Below are 15878 nucleotides of genomic sequence, written 5' to 3' on the forward strand. Positions count from 1 at the left end.
ATAAGCATCTGCTGGGTGTTCATTACAGGAAACGGAATGCGAGAAACACTAGTACAGTGGCTGGGAAGATTTAAATGCATAAATAATTAAATAAACTGGACTGAGAGTAATTTGAAGTCGGGGTTACATCCTACCAGCCACAGTACCTCCACAGCGCTTAGCACATCAAACACGCTCATTAAATAACCTCTCAGCGAAGATCCTAGTGCGGCGCAAGGGTTGTCGAGAAAAAACCACGCGGCCGTATTTACCTTTTCGGATCACGTGATCCTGTGCGCCCAACCCTGTCAATCCGCCGGCCACGCCCCAGAGTAGGAGGGATTTCGGAGTAGGAAATATGATTGGATAGCTTGTGGGCACGTGGCTCTCGGCTCCTCCTTTCTATTGGTGAACAGCAGCCCAGCCCCCGCACCATCTCCGCACCTCCCAGGCTCAGGCCCCGCCCTCTGACGCTTAGAGCCCGAGCCGGCGCAGGCGCAGTGGTTGGTAATGGTAGCTTGAGGCGGCGTTCCTGTGAGGTGGGGGCTTCCTGGTACTCTCTTTTCCTGAGCCAAAATCCAGCCGAAAGGACAGAGTGAACGATTCGACTGTGAAAAGAGGGCGAACTCACGAGGGTGTGACGTTGGGGACAACTTTGCTGTCGCGCTCATCCCTCTCTCGGTTTTCCCGCCGCACACACACACACGCCCCTCTTCCCCCAGGCTCCTCGTCAATTTCCGGTTGGTAATTCCTCCATTGCTTTTAGGCCGGGGAGGGACCGAGGGGCCTGGGACAGTGGGGCGCAGGGAATCAAAATGGCGCGAGGAGGAGGAATGGCCAACGAGAGAGGCGAGTGGATTTGGGGCGAGCCAAGGCCCTCTGGGGCGCCCCGAGTTCCCACTTGAATCCCCACCCCCACCTTCAAGAAGGAAAAGAAGAGTGGAGGGATTTGCAGTTCTGACCTCTATGCTTTTGCTTTTGTTGTTTGGAATGCTTTCCTTTTTCTCGCCTCGTGATTGTCTCTTCATCTTTCAGGACCCAGCTGGGGTCACTTCTGGAAGTATCTTGAGCCTTGCCCTCTTCCCTCCCAAAGTTCAGTGGCTCAGTTACCCCACCGCGTTTCTAGAGCATTAAAGGAAGAGAGCGAGCTCAGAACTGGACGGAACGGGCTTGATTACTGGTCTGGTCACCCTAGGTGACCTTGGGCAAATTAAATAAGGTCTCGAAGCTTCAGGGTCCTCATCTTTCGAATGCAATAAGTGGGCAGATGATAGGATTGTGGGAATTAGGTGAGTCAATGCGTTGTAAAATGCTTTCTATAGTGCTTGTTGTACAGTAAATGTTTAATATTATTACTTTCCCAAGGGAATAGAAAAGGATATTCACTTACTTTTTTTTAGAAGGGCTTTATTACATCAAGTAAGACTTGGCTCTTGTAATTTTTTAAAAAAGACAAACATTCACATGAAAAGGAAATGTGTCTCTGGGGAAGATCCTTATGAGTCTAGTTAAAGGAGTACTCAAGAGCGGACAAAGATTTGGCAGGTATGTTGGCTTCCCTTCCCACCATCTGCTCTCTTCCCACATCCTAATGATAATGGCTGACATTTGCTTCCCATGTGCAGGCACTGCTCTGAGCTTCACACACATGGTTACTTTTTTGGGTGTTTTGTGTTTTTTTTTGAGGAAGATTAGCCCTGAGCTAACATCTGCTGCCAATCCTTCTCTTTTTGCTGAGGAAGATTGGCTCTGAGCTAACGCCTGTGCCCATCTTCCTCCATTTTCTATGTGGGAAACCTGCCACAGCGTGGCTTGATAAGTGGTGCATACATTGGTGCTGGGGATCTGAACCGGCGAACCCCGGGCCACCGAAGCAGAGCACTCGAACTTAACCCGTATGCCACCATGCCAGCCCCTACTTTGTTTAATCTTCATAACAACTCATGAGGTAGCTACTATTACCTTCATTTATAAAGAGACTAAAATTAGATACAACTTGCCCAAGTTCATCTAACTGGTAAGTAGCAAGACATGGATGGAAATCCAAGTCTGTCTATACCATAAGAGCTTCAATTCCATGCTATATTCCTTTTCTAATGAATTGAAGAAAAAAAACCACTTTCCCTTCTTGGATGAGTTTAATTTTTTTTTTCTTTATGAAATAGAATTTATCTGTTTTGTAACAGATCAAAATAAAAAATCTGGATCTTAGAGCACCATCTTGAATCTTAAGGATAATACAGCTGGAATTAATTAACACCTGGTGGCAACCTCCGCTATTTGCAGGAGCAAGGTAACCAACTCATCCTGGTTTTAGCACTGAAAGTCATGCATCTCAAGAAACCCCTCAGTACTGGGCAATCTGGGACAGTTGGTCACCCCACCTAGGAGTGTTGAATTTCCTATAGGTCCTTCCTTTGGTCCTCTCAGGAAAAGTCCCAGCATTCACTGAAGACCGACCCCTGTGCATGTCCAAGATCTCTTGTGGAGTTAACTCTTAATAAGTGAACTAACGTGTCGTAAATGCTTTGCATAGTGCTTGGGATATAGTGTGCTCAAGAAATGCTGTTATTTAAGGGAGAGGTGAGAGAAGGATACTCAGTTTACAACAACATAAAAAGAAGTAGGAGTTAGGGCCAGCCCGGTGACGCAGCAGTAAGTGCGCACGTTCTGCTTCTCAGCGGCCCGGGGTTCGCTGGTTCGGATCCCGGGTATGGACATGGTGCCACTTGGCACACCATGCTGTGGTAGGCGTCCCACATATAAAGTAGAGGAAGATGGGCATGGATGTTGGCTCAAGGCCAGACTTCCTCAGAGAAAAGAGGAGGATTGGCAGCAGTTAGCTCAGGGCTAATCTTCCTCAAAAAGAAAAAAAAAGTAGGAGTTAGTGCGAAAGAGGTTTCGAGTGTTATGTAGTTGTTTGCCTTTGTGACTTCTACTTACGAAACTGTGATAGCAGAGCAGAACCGCAGCAGCAATGAGAAAGGACATGACCGAAAGTCATGGCTAAACTAGGTTATGCAATTATAAGTATGCAACCTGGGTGGTGACAAACTGATAGCACCTACTAGCAGATGTTTGTTAGTCCAACCGAGGGCACTTACAGTGGGTTAGGAACTGCCATTGAGCAGAAGGCAAAAGATGTCAAGGAAGGCACCATGAGAAGCATCACCTTCAAGAAATACCAAGTTCCTCTTGAGACAAATTTTTTGGAAAGAATTCCATCTCAGGAGGAAATATGAACAAAATGAGCATTGTTAAGGTCTTCAAGACTTGGTTTCATGAATCATGCCAGCATCAAGGTGATGACAGAGCCTGCCTTCTCTCCCTGGCAACCTAACCTGCTCTCCGCTGCCCACATTTTAACCATCTCTGGTCTCCTTGGCCAGGTGTACTGCTGGCTTCTACTTCTACTTCTGGCTGACTTCTTTCTAACCATAGCCTTCAAACAAAAGAGAAGCATTGTTGTTTAAAAAGAAAAGAACTAGGAGGGAAGTCTACTTGGGATCTAGTCCCGGCTTGGAAACCACATACCATGGCCTTAGGTAAGCCTGGAGCTTAGTTTCCTCAAAGATTAAATGAAGGGGGATGGACTAAATTTTCTCTCATTCTGTCATTCCATGCATGACTCCGACATTTTCTGGCAGAGAATAAGGGTGAGGAAATAGCTCATCCTCGGTGAGACACTCCAGGGCAAGAGGTTGTTTCTTTGTAGCCCTGGGACCTTAATACAGTGACTGTCAGTAACCATTTCTGAGATTTGTGGGTGAGAATGGCTTGACATTCAAAGACCCAGATTTGAATACAATTATTGGCATTGACTTTGGGTAACTGAGCAAATCTGATTCAAAGCACCTTAGGATCCTCACCTACAAAAAAGCTGGACTGAGATTTACAACAACCTCTGCAGAATTAATGACTATGAGCAAACCTACAGTTGTGCAGGTGAAAAGCACTCTTTATGTTTTCAAGAGCTTAGATTATCCCAGTTAACGGGACTTTGCTTTCTAGGCGGGTGCAGGATGAACGTGTATTGCTTGCCCTAATTTTAGACAAAAGACTATCCGGAATAGTTGTGATTCTTTCAGCCGCTTCACTTTTTGCTGAGACTGTGCAGAAAGCTTTAGCCTGGTACAATGATTCTTTCTGGCTAAGGCAGTAATCAAACAAGTCTTGCTGCTTTCCTCGCCAAAAACAATTTAAGAGCCCACTTGGGAATTCACTGTTTCCTCTCTACAGGCTGGGTTCAAGGCAGGTGTCTTGTTCTGGCGGCTGAAATCAAGCAGAAATCCTTAGAGAACCATGTTACTAAGCCCCATTCTCTTTCACCTGATTAAAAAAAGAATAGAAATGTACAGCCCGCATACCTAGTATGCTGTTAAAAAGATTCCTTTATTAGGGGTTGGCCCCGTGGCTGAGTGGTTAAGTTCGCGCGCTCCGCTGCAGGCGGCCCAGTGTTTCGTTGGTTCGAATCCTGGGCGCGGACATGGCACTGCTCATCAGACCACGCTGAGGCAGCGTCCCACATGCCACAACTAGAAGAACCCACAACGAAGAATACACAACTATGTACCGGGGGGGCTTTGGGGAGAAAAAGGAAAAAAAAAAAAGATTCCTTTATTCCTTGGTTAAAAAAAATTCATTCATACCATTGCTCATCTTTTCAAAAAAAAAAATGTATCAGAATGCTTCAGTTAAAAACATTTAAGCATTTGAGATTATAAATTAAGTCATTTCCTTCTCCCCTCACACCCTACATTAGTGAAATCCCTACATTAGCACTCCAAAGACCATTCTGGCCTACATATTAACCAGGCCATTTCTTCTACCTGGGGAGATAAAAAGGAAGAGAAAGCAGTTTTCCTATCAAGAGAAGCTGCTGCTCTGAAAAAGTCTTTCTTCAGGGGCAAATCTCATCAGCCTGAAGAACTTAACTGCTTGGCTCTGAAACCGGCCCAGTTCAGAGACAGGCTGGCAGAGAGATGTTGGTTTGCTGCCCTCCACAGGCTGCCCTCAGTGAGCTTCCATTAGTTCGAGGAAGAAGGGATGAATTCTTAGGGATCTGGAAAAAAAAAAATGAAACAAGTTAATGCCAAAATAAGTAGAAAGTGAGGTAGGGGAAATGATTTTGAACATCGGCCTACCTTTCAGAAAACCATAGCATTTAGGACATGTAAAGATGGCCACTATATATTATTATGTGAAAACAGGACATAGTAAAGCATTATGCACAGCTTGATTCAATTGAAAACAGATTTAGTTATACCGGAATGTTGAACTTTGGTTATCTTGGGGGTGGGATTATGGGCAATTTGTATTCTATTCTTTTTACTTAACTGCATGTTCTAAAGTTTGTACAATAAATATGTATTATTCCAGTAATAAGAAACTAGGGGCTGGCCCTGTGGCCTAGTGGTTAAGTTCGGCGTGCTCCACTTTGGCAGCCTGAGTTCAGTTCCCAGGTCTGGACCTACACCACTTGTGTGGCCATGCTGAGGTGGTGACCCATATACAAAATAGAGGATGTTAGCTCCAGGCAAATCTTCCTCAAGCAAAAAGAGGATGTTAGCTTAGGGTGAATCTTCCTCAGCAAAAGAAAGGAAAGAAAGGAGCTAGATTAAAAGTATATTAAAAAATGTTTGTGCCAAGGGGACTTGTTGGGTATAGTAATGTTCTGTTCCTCGATCTAAATGCTCTGCATCTTCATCAAGCTGTCCACTTATGATATGTGCACTTGGCTGTATGTATAATATACTTCAATTACAACAGTTTTTAAAAAGTGGTTGTACAAGAACTCTCATTCATTGCTGGTGGGACAGTCACTTTGGAAGGCAGTTTGGCAGCTTCTTACAAAACTAAACATACTCTTACCATGCAATCCAGCAATCTTGCTCCTTTGGTATTTACCCAAATGAGTTAAAAACTTATGTCCACACAAAAACCTGCACGTGGATGTTTAGAGCAGCTTTATTCATAGTTTCCCAAAACTTGGAAGCAACCAAGATGTCCTTGAGCAGAATGATGAATACTCTGAGTGTACAGGGGCAGGAGGTGTATGGGAACTTGGCACTTTCTGCTCAATTTTGCTGTGAACCTAAAAAAACTAGTCTAAAAATTAAGGTCTATTAAAAAAAAAAGTGGTTGTACTCCTCTGAGAATATACTAAAAGCTATTGAATTGTACACATTAAATGAGTGAACTGGATGGTATGTGATTTATCTCTCAGTAAAGCTGTTATTTTTTTAAGTGGCTGTACTCATAGGTTAAAATAGATAGAAAGTACTGACACATGCTACAATGTGGATGACACTGAAAACATGCTAAGTGGAAAAGCCAGAGACAAAAGCCCACAGATTGTACGGGATGTCTAAAATAGGCAGAAACTGAAAGATTAGCTGTTGTCAGGGACTGGGGGCAACTGTGGTGGTGGTGAGGAGAGACTGCTAATGAGTACAGGGTTGCTTTCTGGGATTATGACAATGTTCTGGAATTAGACAGTGGTGATTAACGTACAACTTCATGAGTGTATTAAAAGTTAATTGTAGGGGCCAGCCCGGTGGCACAGTGGTTAAGTTTGCACATTTCACTTCGGCAGCCCGGGGTTCGCTAGTTCGGATCCTGGGTGTGGACATGGCACTGCTTGGCAAGCCATGCTGTGGCAGGCGTCCCACATAGAAAGCAGAGGAACATGGGCACAGATGCTAGCTCAGGGCCAGGCTTCCTCAGCAAAAAGAGGAGGACTGGCAGCAGTTAGCTCAGGGCTAATCTTCCTCAAAAAAAAAAGTTAATTATGGGGTTGGCCCTGTGGCTGAGTGGTTGGGTTCACGTGCTCCGCTTCAGTGGCCTGGAGTTTCACCGGTTTGGATCCTGGGCATGGACCTGGCACTGCTCATCAAGCCATGCTGAGGCAGCGACTCCAGAGCAGAACTAGAAAGACCTACAACTAAAATATACAACTATGTACTGGGGACTTTGGGGAGAAGAGGGAAAAAAAAAATGTTAATTGTCTACTTTTAAAGGGTGAACTTTCTGATATATGAATTATATCTCATAAAGCTGTTTTTTTAAAAAAAACAGGAGATTTTGGAACATTGTCTTAAATAGCCATGTGCTTAGAATTTGAAAATCATAGTCTTTCAAACACTATAGCTTAATGCACATTAAAAAATTGGTTTTAATTAAGAATGGCCACACATTAAGCAGCCTAGAACCTTCTGTATTTTGTCAGTGCTCTCAGTTGACTGGAAACTGGCATCTGATATCTGAGAAGGCATTTACCTTTAGCAGCAGGATTCAAGTGGAAATTCCAGTTTCCGGCGCAGGAACATCAGGCTGTGGTCAGTGTGGGTCTATTAAAGGCAGCAACTCTCCACAACGAGAATCCAGTTTTAGACATGCCAAGCCATCCGACCGTGTGGGCCCAATGTTCAGTATTGCAATGGGTAGCTTCTTCTCCCAGGCAGTGAGGATAAACTTGTAACCAGAGTACACCTGTACCAGGAGAAGAGCCAGGTAAGAGCTTTCTAGATGCATAAAGAGAGAAACCAGGAGGGGAGCCTCTCCAGGGCTCCCTATCCCCCAAAAGGGACAGTTACCCCCTGCAACCAAGTCAGACACCTGCAAGGACGATCCCACAACCAAGAGGGAGTCGGCTTCCTTGACACGCCTGTGTACAAAGTCAACCTTGTCAGCGCTCACTGTGTCCCCGAAGAAAACGACATCTGGTTTCAGGGGGCCTCCACATCGAGCACAGGACGGGACCTGAAAGTTCTGGACCTCCTCCTCTGTGAGAAAGACATCGCCATCGGGAGCCAGGCCGTGGGCCTCGGCACTCCAGGTGGGGTTCAGGACCTCGAACCGCTCCTGCAGCACCCCGCGGGGAGTCTGTTCACCACAATGCAAGCAGAGGACCCTGAAACCAAAGAGGAGGCCGACTGAACCATCTGTCCTGGGAGGCACGAAGCTGCCGAAGATATTTCATCCTCGACCATTTTCAGCCCCTACATCATTGCTTTCTTTTTCTAACACCCAGTTTTTCTCCATTTTGGGAATACCTTTTCATGACTTCTTTGGCTACCATCGTTTGTTTCTCACCTTCCTTCCACTGCCAACCTTCTAGAACAAGTGATGTACATCTGTTTCCTTACTACACACTCCCTGCTCAACTTTCTGCTGGCTCATTTTTATCCTTAACAAAACTGCAAATGCTTTAGCAAATGATTTCTTTAGTGCCAAAACCAGTGTTTTTCCCTCCATCCTCTGCTCTCCTCATCTGCTGGAATAGTCAGTGTCGGTCACCACCCTCTCTTTAAGACACATTCCCCCCTTGGTGTCTATGACACAATATCTTCTGATTCTCTTCTCACCTCTCTAACCAGCGGAACGTGAGCTCCGTGAGGGCAAGAACTTAGAGTCCTTTGATCACTGCTCTAGGCCCACCACCTAGGTCAGTGCCTGCACGCTGTGGGCACTCACTAAATAGCTGTTGAAGGAAGGAAAGGTGCTTTAGTTGGCTCCTCCTCTGCTCTTCAATCCTCCAGGCTGTTTTCTTCCTACGGTCCTCACCCTGGGGACTCTCCGTTTTCACTGCCGAACACCTGTGTGCTAATGGTTTCTTCCTCTATCTAAGACTCCTCTCCTGTTCTCTCCCAAACTCTAGTCCAATTCCAAGTCTTCTTGGCTGTCCTGTCAAGCTTCCCTTCTGTCTTCAACCTCACCTCCCCAATTTCGCCATCACCATCATTTCTCCAGTTACTTGCGCTGAAACCCTTGGAAAAAACTAGTTACTCATTCTTCTCCTTTTACTCTTTTTCTAGTCAGCCATCAGATTATGCTGACTTTTTTACTTACAAGGCCCCCTGTGAAATGACATTAAGTCTTGGATTTGTCTTAAAATATTTAAGAAGAGACAGGGAGAGAAGGGATAAAGTAGACAAGATAAAACTCGTTGATAATCTAAGTGATGGTATATGGGAGCTCATTATACTATTCTCTTTACTTTTGTGGATGGTTGAAATTTTCATCATGAAAAAATAACTTTTTAATGGACCCATGGCCATCATTAGGTCTCTCTTTGTCCTGATACCGCCTTAATCTAGGTCCTTCAGGCTGACCTCCCTGAGCCACTCTCTCTAATCCTGTTTAGCCTTCCTCAAATGCTATTTTTATCATGCTGTTTTCTTGCTCAGAAACCACTAATGGTCCCCTTTGGTCTCTCACAATAGTTCCAGATTGCACTGCATAATTTTCAAATGCATCCATGATTTGGGTCTAGCCTTCCCAGACAATCTGACCCAGACAATCTGATTTCATACTAGTCTCTACAGAGGCCAAGCCAGATTCCTCTGGGCTCTAGAAATTCCTTTCACAGAGAAAGCCTTCTTTCCTGCTCTTTGCCTGGTCAAACCTGAGCCAGTCTCAAGCCCCACCTTACCCATAAAAGCTTTCCTTATTACTCCAATCTTTACTAAATCTGTTTCTCTGAACTTGTAAAGCTTGTCTATCAAGGGTTATACAACTTAACAATCATGTATAGAGCTGTTTGTCATTAAACCTGTTGTTTTTGGGTCTCCCCCTAAACAGATTGCAAAGTTCTCACACATAAAGTAGACCATGTTTTATATTTTGGCTTTAACCCCTCCACACCAACAAGTAGCACACCAGTACACACCACATGTTGCAGGCACCCAATAAACATTTTACAGTTGGCAGACTGATTTTAGTTCTCAGCGGAGGATCTCTGGGGCTTAAAGATAAGGAAATGGTCTGCAATTAGCTACAAGTTATTGCCAGGGCTACATGTGTTCATTCCATCAATGTTTATTGGGTTCTGACTATATGCCAGGCTACACTGTGTTGTGTGTCAAGGCCCCTGAGACCCAGCAGTGTGTAGCATGTGCTGCTGGTGCTCTGCTCATAGTCCCCTCAGGATACCCTAGAGCCACTGCACACAGTGGTCCTATAAGCAACTTTCTGCATCTCTCTTGCCTACGGTGTTCTCTGAACAAGGAAGGCTTCTCAAGAGGAGCAGAGTCAGTGTTAGGGAGTTAATTCCCCAAGAGTGACCCTCAGCCAATGAGGGAAGGGAGACGGTGGATAAACACCCCATCTTCCTCGACTTTCAGTGAGACAATTCTGAAACATGCTCCGGACAGTCTGGGGGGGGTCCCTCACAAAATTAAGCCCCAGCTGCCCAAAGCAGTAACCATTCATTAACCTACCCTTTTCTTGGCTTTCCTCCCTTCCCTGTTTCACTTCCCCACTCCCTCACTGAGTTTGCTGGGATCAACTCCAAAATGAACCACTTGCTCCCAGATCCTTTTCTCAAGGTCTAATGAAGACGACAGTGATCAAGACAGCCAAAGTCCCCATTCTTACGGAAGCCTACGTTTCTGTGTTCAAACTATTTAGGCCTTCCTGCACCTGTGCATGCATCCATGGAGTTCTGTCAGGCGCTGACTCCCTGCCTTGGTGTGCAAGGCATCCACATTTTGGGTCACCAACCAGTACAGCTTGCCGAGTCTCTCCCAGTTGCTCAAAGCCAAGTGTGCAGGGTTAGGTTGGTGGGAGGAGAACTGGGGCCAGCCCACAAAGTTTCTTGCCCAATACCTCTGGCGGATTGGAGCACTCCGTATAAAATCCCCATGCTGGATGGGCCTCCGGTCAGTGCGGGCATAAAGTCCCACCTTTTCTGACCTGTAGTCTGGGATCCCCGACTCAGTGGAGATTCCTGCCCCGGTCATCACTAGGAGTCTTTTGGAAAGGGTGATGAAGCGCTGTAGCTCTTTGACTTTCTCAGGGTCCAGAGGAGGACTTGGTGGCACAAATAACCCAGTGGATCCATGTGAGCACTGCCGGCTGAGGTTCACCAGCCAGTGGCCTTTTGCTGTCCTGAAAGTCAACCCAAAGCTCATCCTCATTCTAGAGAGAAAGAAACCTCATGTGAGAAACTTTTGCTTGTTTGTTGAGGTATAATTGACATGTAGCATTATGTTAGTTTCAGGTGTACAACATAATGATTTTGATATTATATATATTATGACATGATCACCACAATAAGTCTAGTCAACATCTGTCACCATACATAGTTAGAGAAAAATTTTTTTCCTTGTGATGAGGACTTTGAAGATTTCTTCTCTTAGTAACTTTCAAATATGCAATACAGTGTTATTAACTATAGTCACCATGCTGTACATTACATCCCCATGACTTATTCCATAACTGGAATTTTACACCTTTCGACCCCCTTCACCCATTTCACCCACCCTCACCCCCTGCCTCTGGTAACCACCAATCTGTTCTCTTTATCTATCAGTTTGATATTTTTGGGTTTCTTTTTTAGAAACTGGTTTTTAAAAACAAAGGTAAGGGGCCGGCCCCGTGGCCAAGTGGTTAAGTTTGCACACTCTGCCTCGGTGGCCCAGGGTTTTGCCGGTTCGGATCCTGGGCGTGGACATAGCACCACTCATCAGGCCATGCTGAGGTGGCATCCCACATGCCACAGCTAGAAGGACCCACAACTAAAAATATGCAACTATGTACCAGGGGGCTTTAGGGAGAAAAAGGAAAAATAAAATCTTTAAAAAAAAAAACCAAAAAAACCCAAAGGTAACCATCACCTAATAAGTGGATAAACAAAATGTGGTCTATCCACACAATGGAATATTATTCAGTTATAAAAAGGAATGAAGTTCTGATATATGCTACAGTATGGATTAACATTGAAAACATTATGCTAGATGTAAGAAGCCAGTCACCAAATGACATATATCATATGATTCCACTTAAATGTCCAGAACACGCAAATCTATAGAGACAGAAAGCAGGCCGGTAGTTGCCAGGGGCTGGAGGAAGGGAGAATGTATCAGAACTTCATTAATTTTATAGCCGAAAAACAATAGTAGGATCTAGGCACTGAATATCAACAGCTGCTAACATTACAAAAAGAGAGAGAACCAGAATTATGAGACTCTTGATGGAACAGCACACCACCACCCAAAATGTGGTCTAGGAAAAAAAACTGAACTTGACTCTGATCAAGTCACTAGAGCTAATTAACAATTTATAGGAAATACAGAGGCCAAAGCAATGTGTTAGATGATACCATTTGTCAATCAGCAAAGTCAGACTATGGGAAACTACAGGACAGACAAATCGGTTTCTTCAACAAATAAACTGTGAGAGATAAAGACAGAGAGATACGAGGCGGGAATTATAGATTAAAAGAGATTTAAAGACATACCAGCCAATTATAATACTGTGGGCCCTATTTGGATCCTGATTCAAATACACTTTAAAAATATGACATAAGACAACTGGAAAATTTAACATTAACCAGATGTTTGATATTAAAAAATTAGTGTTAACTTTTTAATATATGACAAATGGTATTATGATTTTTTAAAAAGTCCTCATCCTATAGAGTTACATACTGAAATATTTGGACGAAATGATATATCTGGGAGGATTTGTTTCAAAATATTAAGGGGGGGTAGATAGGAGTATATAAGTGAAGCAAGATTAGCCATGAATTGTGAATTGTTGAAGCTGGGTGATGGGTTCATGAATGGCGGTTCATTATATTATTCTATCTCTGCAATAAAATTAAAAAAAAATAATAATTCCTTAGAGGAATGTCTGGATTGAAGATGTCCTAGTGCATCCAGGACAGTGGAAGTGCAGGAATGCTAAAAGCCATGAGATGAAGGAAAATGCTTATATCTTTTGAATATTTTAAAAGTTTAAGAGATATGATCAGAAAAGTGAGAAGAAAAAAAGAATGGAGAAGTTTGAAGAGAAGCTAAAATGTGGAATGTTTTACTTTAAAGGTAGACAAAACTCCAACATCTGGACTATATCAACAGTCATATCGTTTTTTGGAGAAAACGTACATGAAATTAAATGCACAAAGTGAATTAGGGCTGGTAATTTTAAAGTCTGCCTCTTTCACGTTGCCCTTGATCTAGACAAAAATGAAAGCAAGGGCACATGATTATCAACACTACAGTGATAAACAAGGGCTAGGGTTGGCCTAAAAATATATAGACAAACCCTAACTAACTTCTAGGCAAGAAATCACTAATAAAGGAAATCTTGGGTGGCGTTGCCCCAAAAAAGTCCACCCTAAATGGGATTTGGGAGCAGGTTACTGATGAGCTTTCAAGACTCATCCAACTTATATCTGAAAGCTGCCAACCCAAAAGGTATCTAATAATCAGTAAACCTGTACACTAAAATGTTTTATGAGAAGGGTGAGGAGAGCCAACAGCATGATATTGAGAAATGGCTGGGGAGTAGGAATTTGTTGGCATTGCATACAATACTGTCTTCTGAAAGAGAATATCTAGGTATTAGAAAAATGTATTGGAAGGGGCCGGCCCGATGGTGCAGCGGTTAAGTTTGCACGTTCCGCTTCTCGGTGGCCCGGGATTCACCAGTTCGGATCCCGGGTGCTGACATGGCACCGCTTGGCAAGCCATGCTGTGGCAGGCATCCCACATAGAAAGTAGAGGAAGATGGGCACGGATGTTAGCTCAGGGCCAGGCTTCCTCAGCAAAAAAGAGGAGGATTGGCAGCAGATGTTATCTTAGGGCTGATCTTCCTCAAAAAAAAAAAAAAAAAAGAAAAATGTATTGGAGTATGGGTTTTTATATAATCTAAGAAAACTACCCCAGCAGACCATACTACTTCCAGCGGCAGATTTCATGTTTATCTCAACAACCTATTGATAACGAATGAATGACTTCAGTACCTTGAAGGATGGCCCCCAAATAAACAAGAATATCTTTCACTGGAAAGGTACAGCCCCCTGCCCCCTACACACACCTAGAGTGTATTTATAATCTTATTTTGTAATCCAGTCTGTTGTAAAATTTGGAAGGGTGAGCCAGCTCAGGATCTGATAATTCAAGGATGTATTGAACACTGGGGCTCCAGGCTTTAGAGACAACTGACCCTTGCCAGAGGTATGCTGGTAAACTGGCTTCCCTTATACCCTCCCCCTCAAAAAAGAAAAATATCCCATAATGGCCAATTTCAGGCCACCAATGGTTTAACAAATGACTAGCAAATTCCTGAATATTTAACAATTGATCCTCACTGGTACAAACTGATTCCAGAACCCCCTCCTGGGTCCTATGAAGTCCAACCTGAACAACAAGCCTACCTTTTTATTACCTTTTTAACAATTTGTTTTGGTCAACAATTTCTAATACCTTCCGCATATTAAAATCTTGTCTCCATACTGGACTATTTCATAACAGCCCAAGCCATCTTGTCTTCCTAACCTCTTAAGAACCCACAGCTACGGCTCTACTATGCCAGTGGCCATCAGATGGAAATAACTGAAAATGGCTGGTGAATCTGCCAAGCCTTTCTGCATCCAAGGGAAACTATGTATTTTGGTTTATTTAAAAAAAAAAAAAGAGGGCTCGCCAGTTGGCACAGCGGGTAAGTTCACACGGCCCAGGTTCGCCTGTTCGGATCCCAGGTGTGGATCTACGCATTGCTTGTCAAGTCATGCTGTGGCATGCATCCCACATATAAAGTAGAGGAAGATGGGCACGATGTTAGCTCAGGGCCAGTCTTCCTCAGCAAAAGAGGAGAAGTGGCGGCGGACGTTAGCTCAGGGCTAATCTTAAAAAAAAGGGGGGCTCTAAAAAATAAAGTCTATTTTAAAAAAGAAGGAAGGTAAAGCAAAAATTGGTAAAGCAGGATTCTAGCCTAACTTAAGGCCTATTCTGTCTCTCCCAGAAATACATGGCTGGTCAGAACTGAATTCCTTATAAACTTCAAAAGGTTAACGGCTTAGCCCCAAATCTTTTAAATCCCTTAATAGTCCATTGTCATTCTATCTATGATTACATCTAAATATGTCTCTACAAGAGGAATACATTTATATTTTTAGTGAATACCATCCCTTGGGGACTGTGTGCTCCATAAACCTACTTCTATTTTATAAATTAGAATGATCTTATTTCTTCATAACCTAAGAGAATCACATATGACTTCTAGCATGCCGGGTGTTGATGAAGTGGTTACTCAGACTTTTCAGGCTTTTGATTTTATTAATGTAATTAAGCACATGCACACATTTTATTCTTTCGTTTTCCCCATATTCTTTTAGCTTACCCTCAATTGCAAACTCTGATACTTGCACACAGCAAAGAGTATTGAGACCAGACAAGACATTCTACCCCCGCGGGTCAGCTTTTCTAGTTGTAAAAACAAGGCTTTGACATATTTGATGTAACGCAGAAATTCTCTAGTGACACGTACCCCGTATGTAAACATTATTTTATGCTCTGCTCTCCAGATCTGGGTTCAGGACCCCAATTTCTCCTTGACATTCCGCAGCAACACGTGAACAGCTAAACAAATACATAGTCCCGATTCTTGAGACCACAGGGCTCGAGAAACCCCGCTGAAAACACGCTCTACTGGAACAGCTGCTCTCTCTCAGGTCCCACCAAAGGGAAAAAAGGAGAAATGGAATCTCTTACAAGAAATCCACAACTTGTAGAAACCTGCAGCCCGCACAGAACACACTTACCTTTCACACTTTCACAGCTTAAAGGACACCGTACGCCCCGACAGTGGGACTGACCGGCCCTATTTGCATTCTGGGAAATGTAGTTCATGAAGCTAAAGTGATGCAGAAAAAACTACAAGTCCCACAATCCTCTTGAGGGACTCAGATTGTCCAGTAGCGCCCCCTGTCCGCCTCTCCTCTAAGGTTCAGAGGCTTGAACCCTGGTTCGCGATGTGCCTTTCTCACCTAAGCCAGCAAGTTGTCTCAGAGAAGCGGTTAAAAGCTTGGACACCAACGTCCTGAGTGCAAAACAGTACATCCGAACAGCGCTAATTTAGGCATGCATTCTCCCTTAAGATGGAAGCTTTAA

At 43.8% G+C, this 15878-nt stretch overlaps 1 protein-coding gene and 1 long non-coding RNA gene across 7 annotated transcripts in view; one reads left to right on the forward strand and one right to left on the reverse strand.

Moving 5' to 3' along the window:
* Positions 1–594: 594 nt before the first annotated feature.
* On the forward strand, positions 595–1134 carry LOC138925332 (uncharacterized). The gene is made up of 2 exons (XR_011441333.1): positions 595–719; positions 1015–1134. It is a non-coding gene; the product is annotated as an uncharacterized lncRNA (long non-coding RNA).
* Positions 1135–4352: 3218 nt separating this feature from the next.
* The window catches only part of SIRT4 (sirtuin 4), a 29769-nt gene continuing 18243 nt past the window's right edge, over positions 4353–15878 (reverse strand). For 2 of the 6 annotated variants that reach the window (XM_070275394.1, XM_070275395.1), the window contains exons 2-5: positions 10402–10899; positions 7597–7891; positions 7258–7470; positions 4353–5041 (exon numbers count right to left, since the gene is read on the reverse strand). In XM_070275394.1, the coding sequence (XP_070131495.1) occupies positions 7318–7470; positions 7597–7891; positions 10402–10899 (946 nt within the window). In that variant the 3' untranslated portion in view covers positions 4353–5041; positions 7258–7317. Of the gene's footprint in view, positions 5042–7257; positions 7471–7596; positions 7892–10401; positions 10900–15255; positions 15629–15878 lie in introns of those variants that run through there. The other 4 variants (XM_001488708.5, XM_070275397.1, XM_070275398.1 and 1 more) reach the window with 4 other exon arrangements.

This window comes from Equus caballus, chromosome 8 (genome assembly GCF_041296265.1).
Source record: "Equus caballus isolate H_3958 breed thoroughbred chromosome 8, TB-T2T, whole genome shotgun sequence".
Lineage (NCBI taxonomy): Eukaryota > Metazoa > Chordata > Mammalia > Perissodactyla > Equidae > Equus > Equus caballus.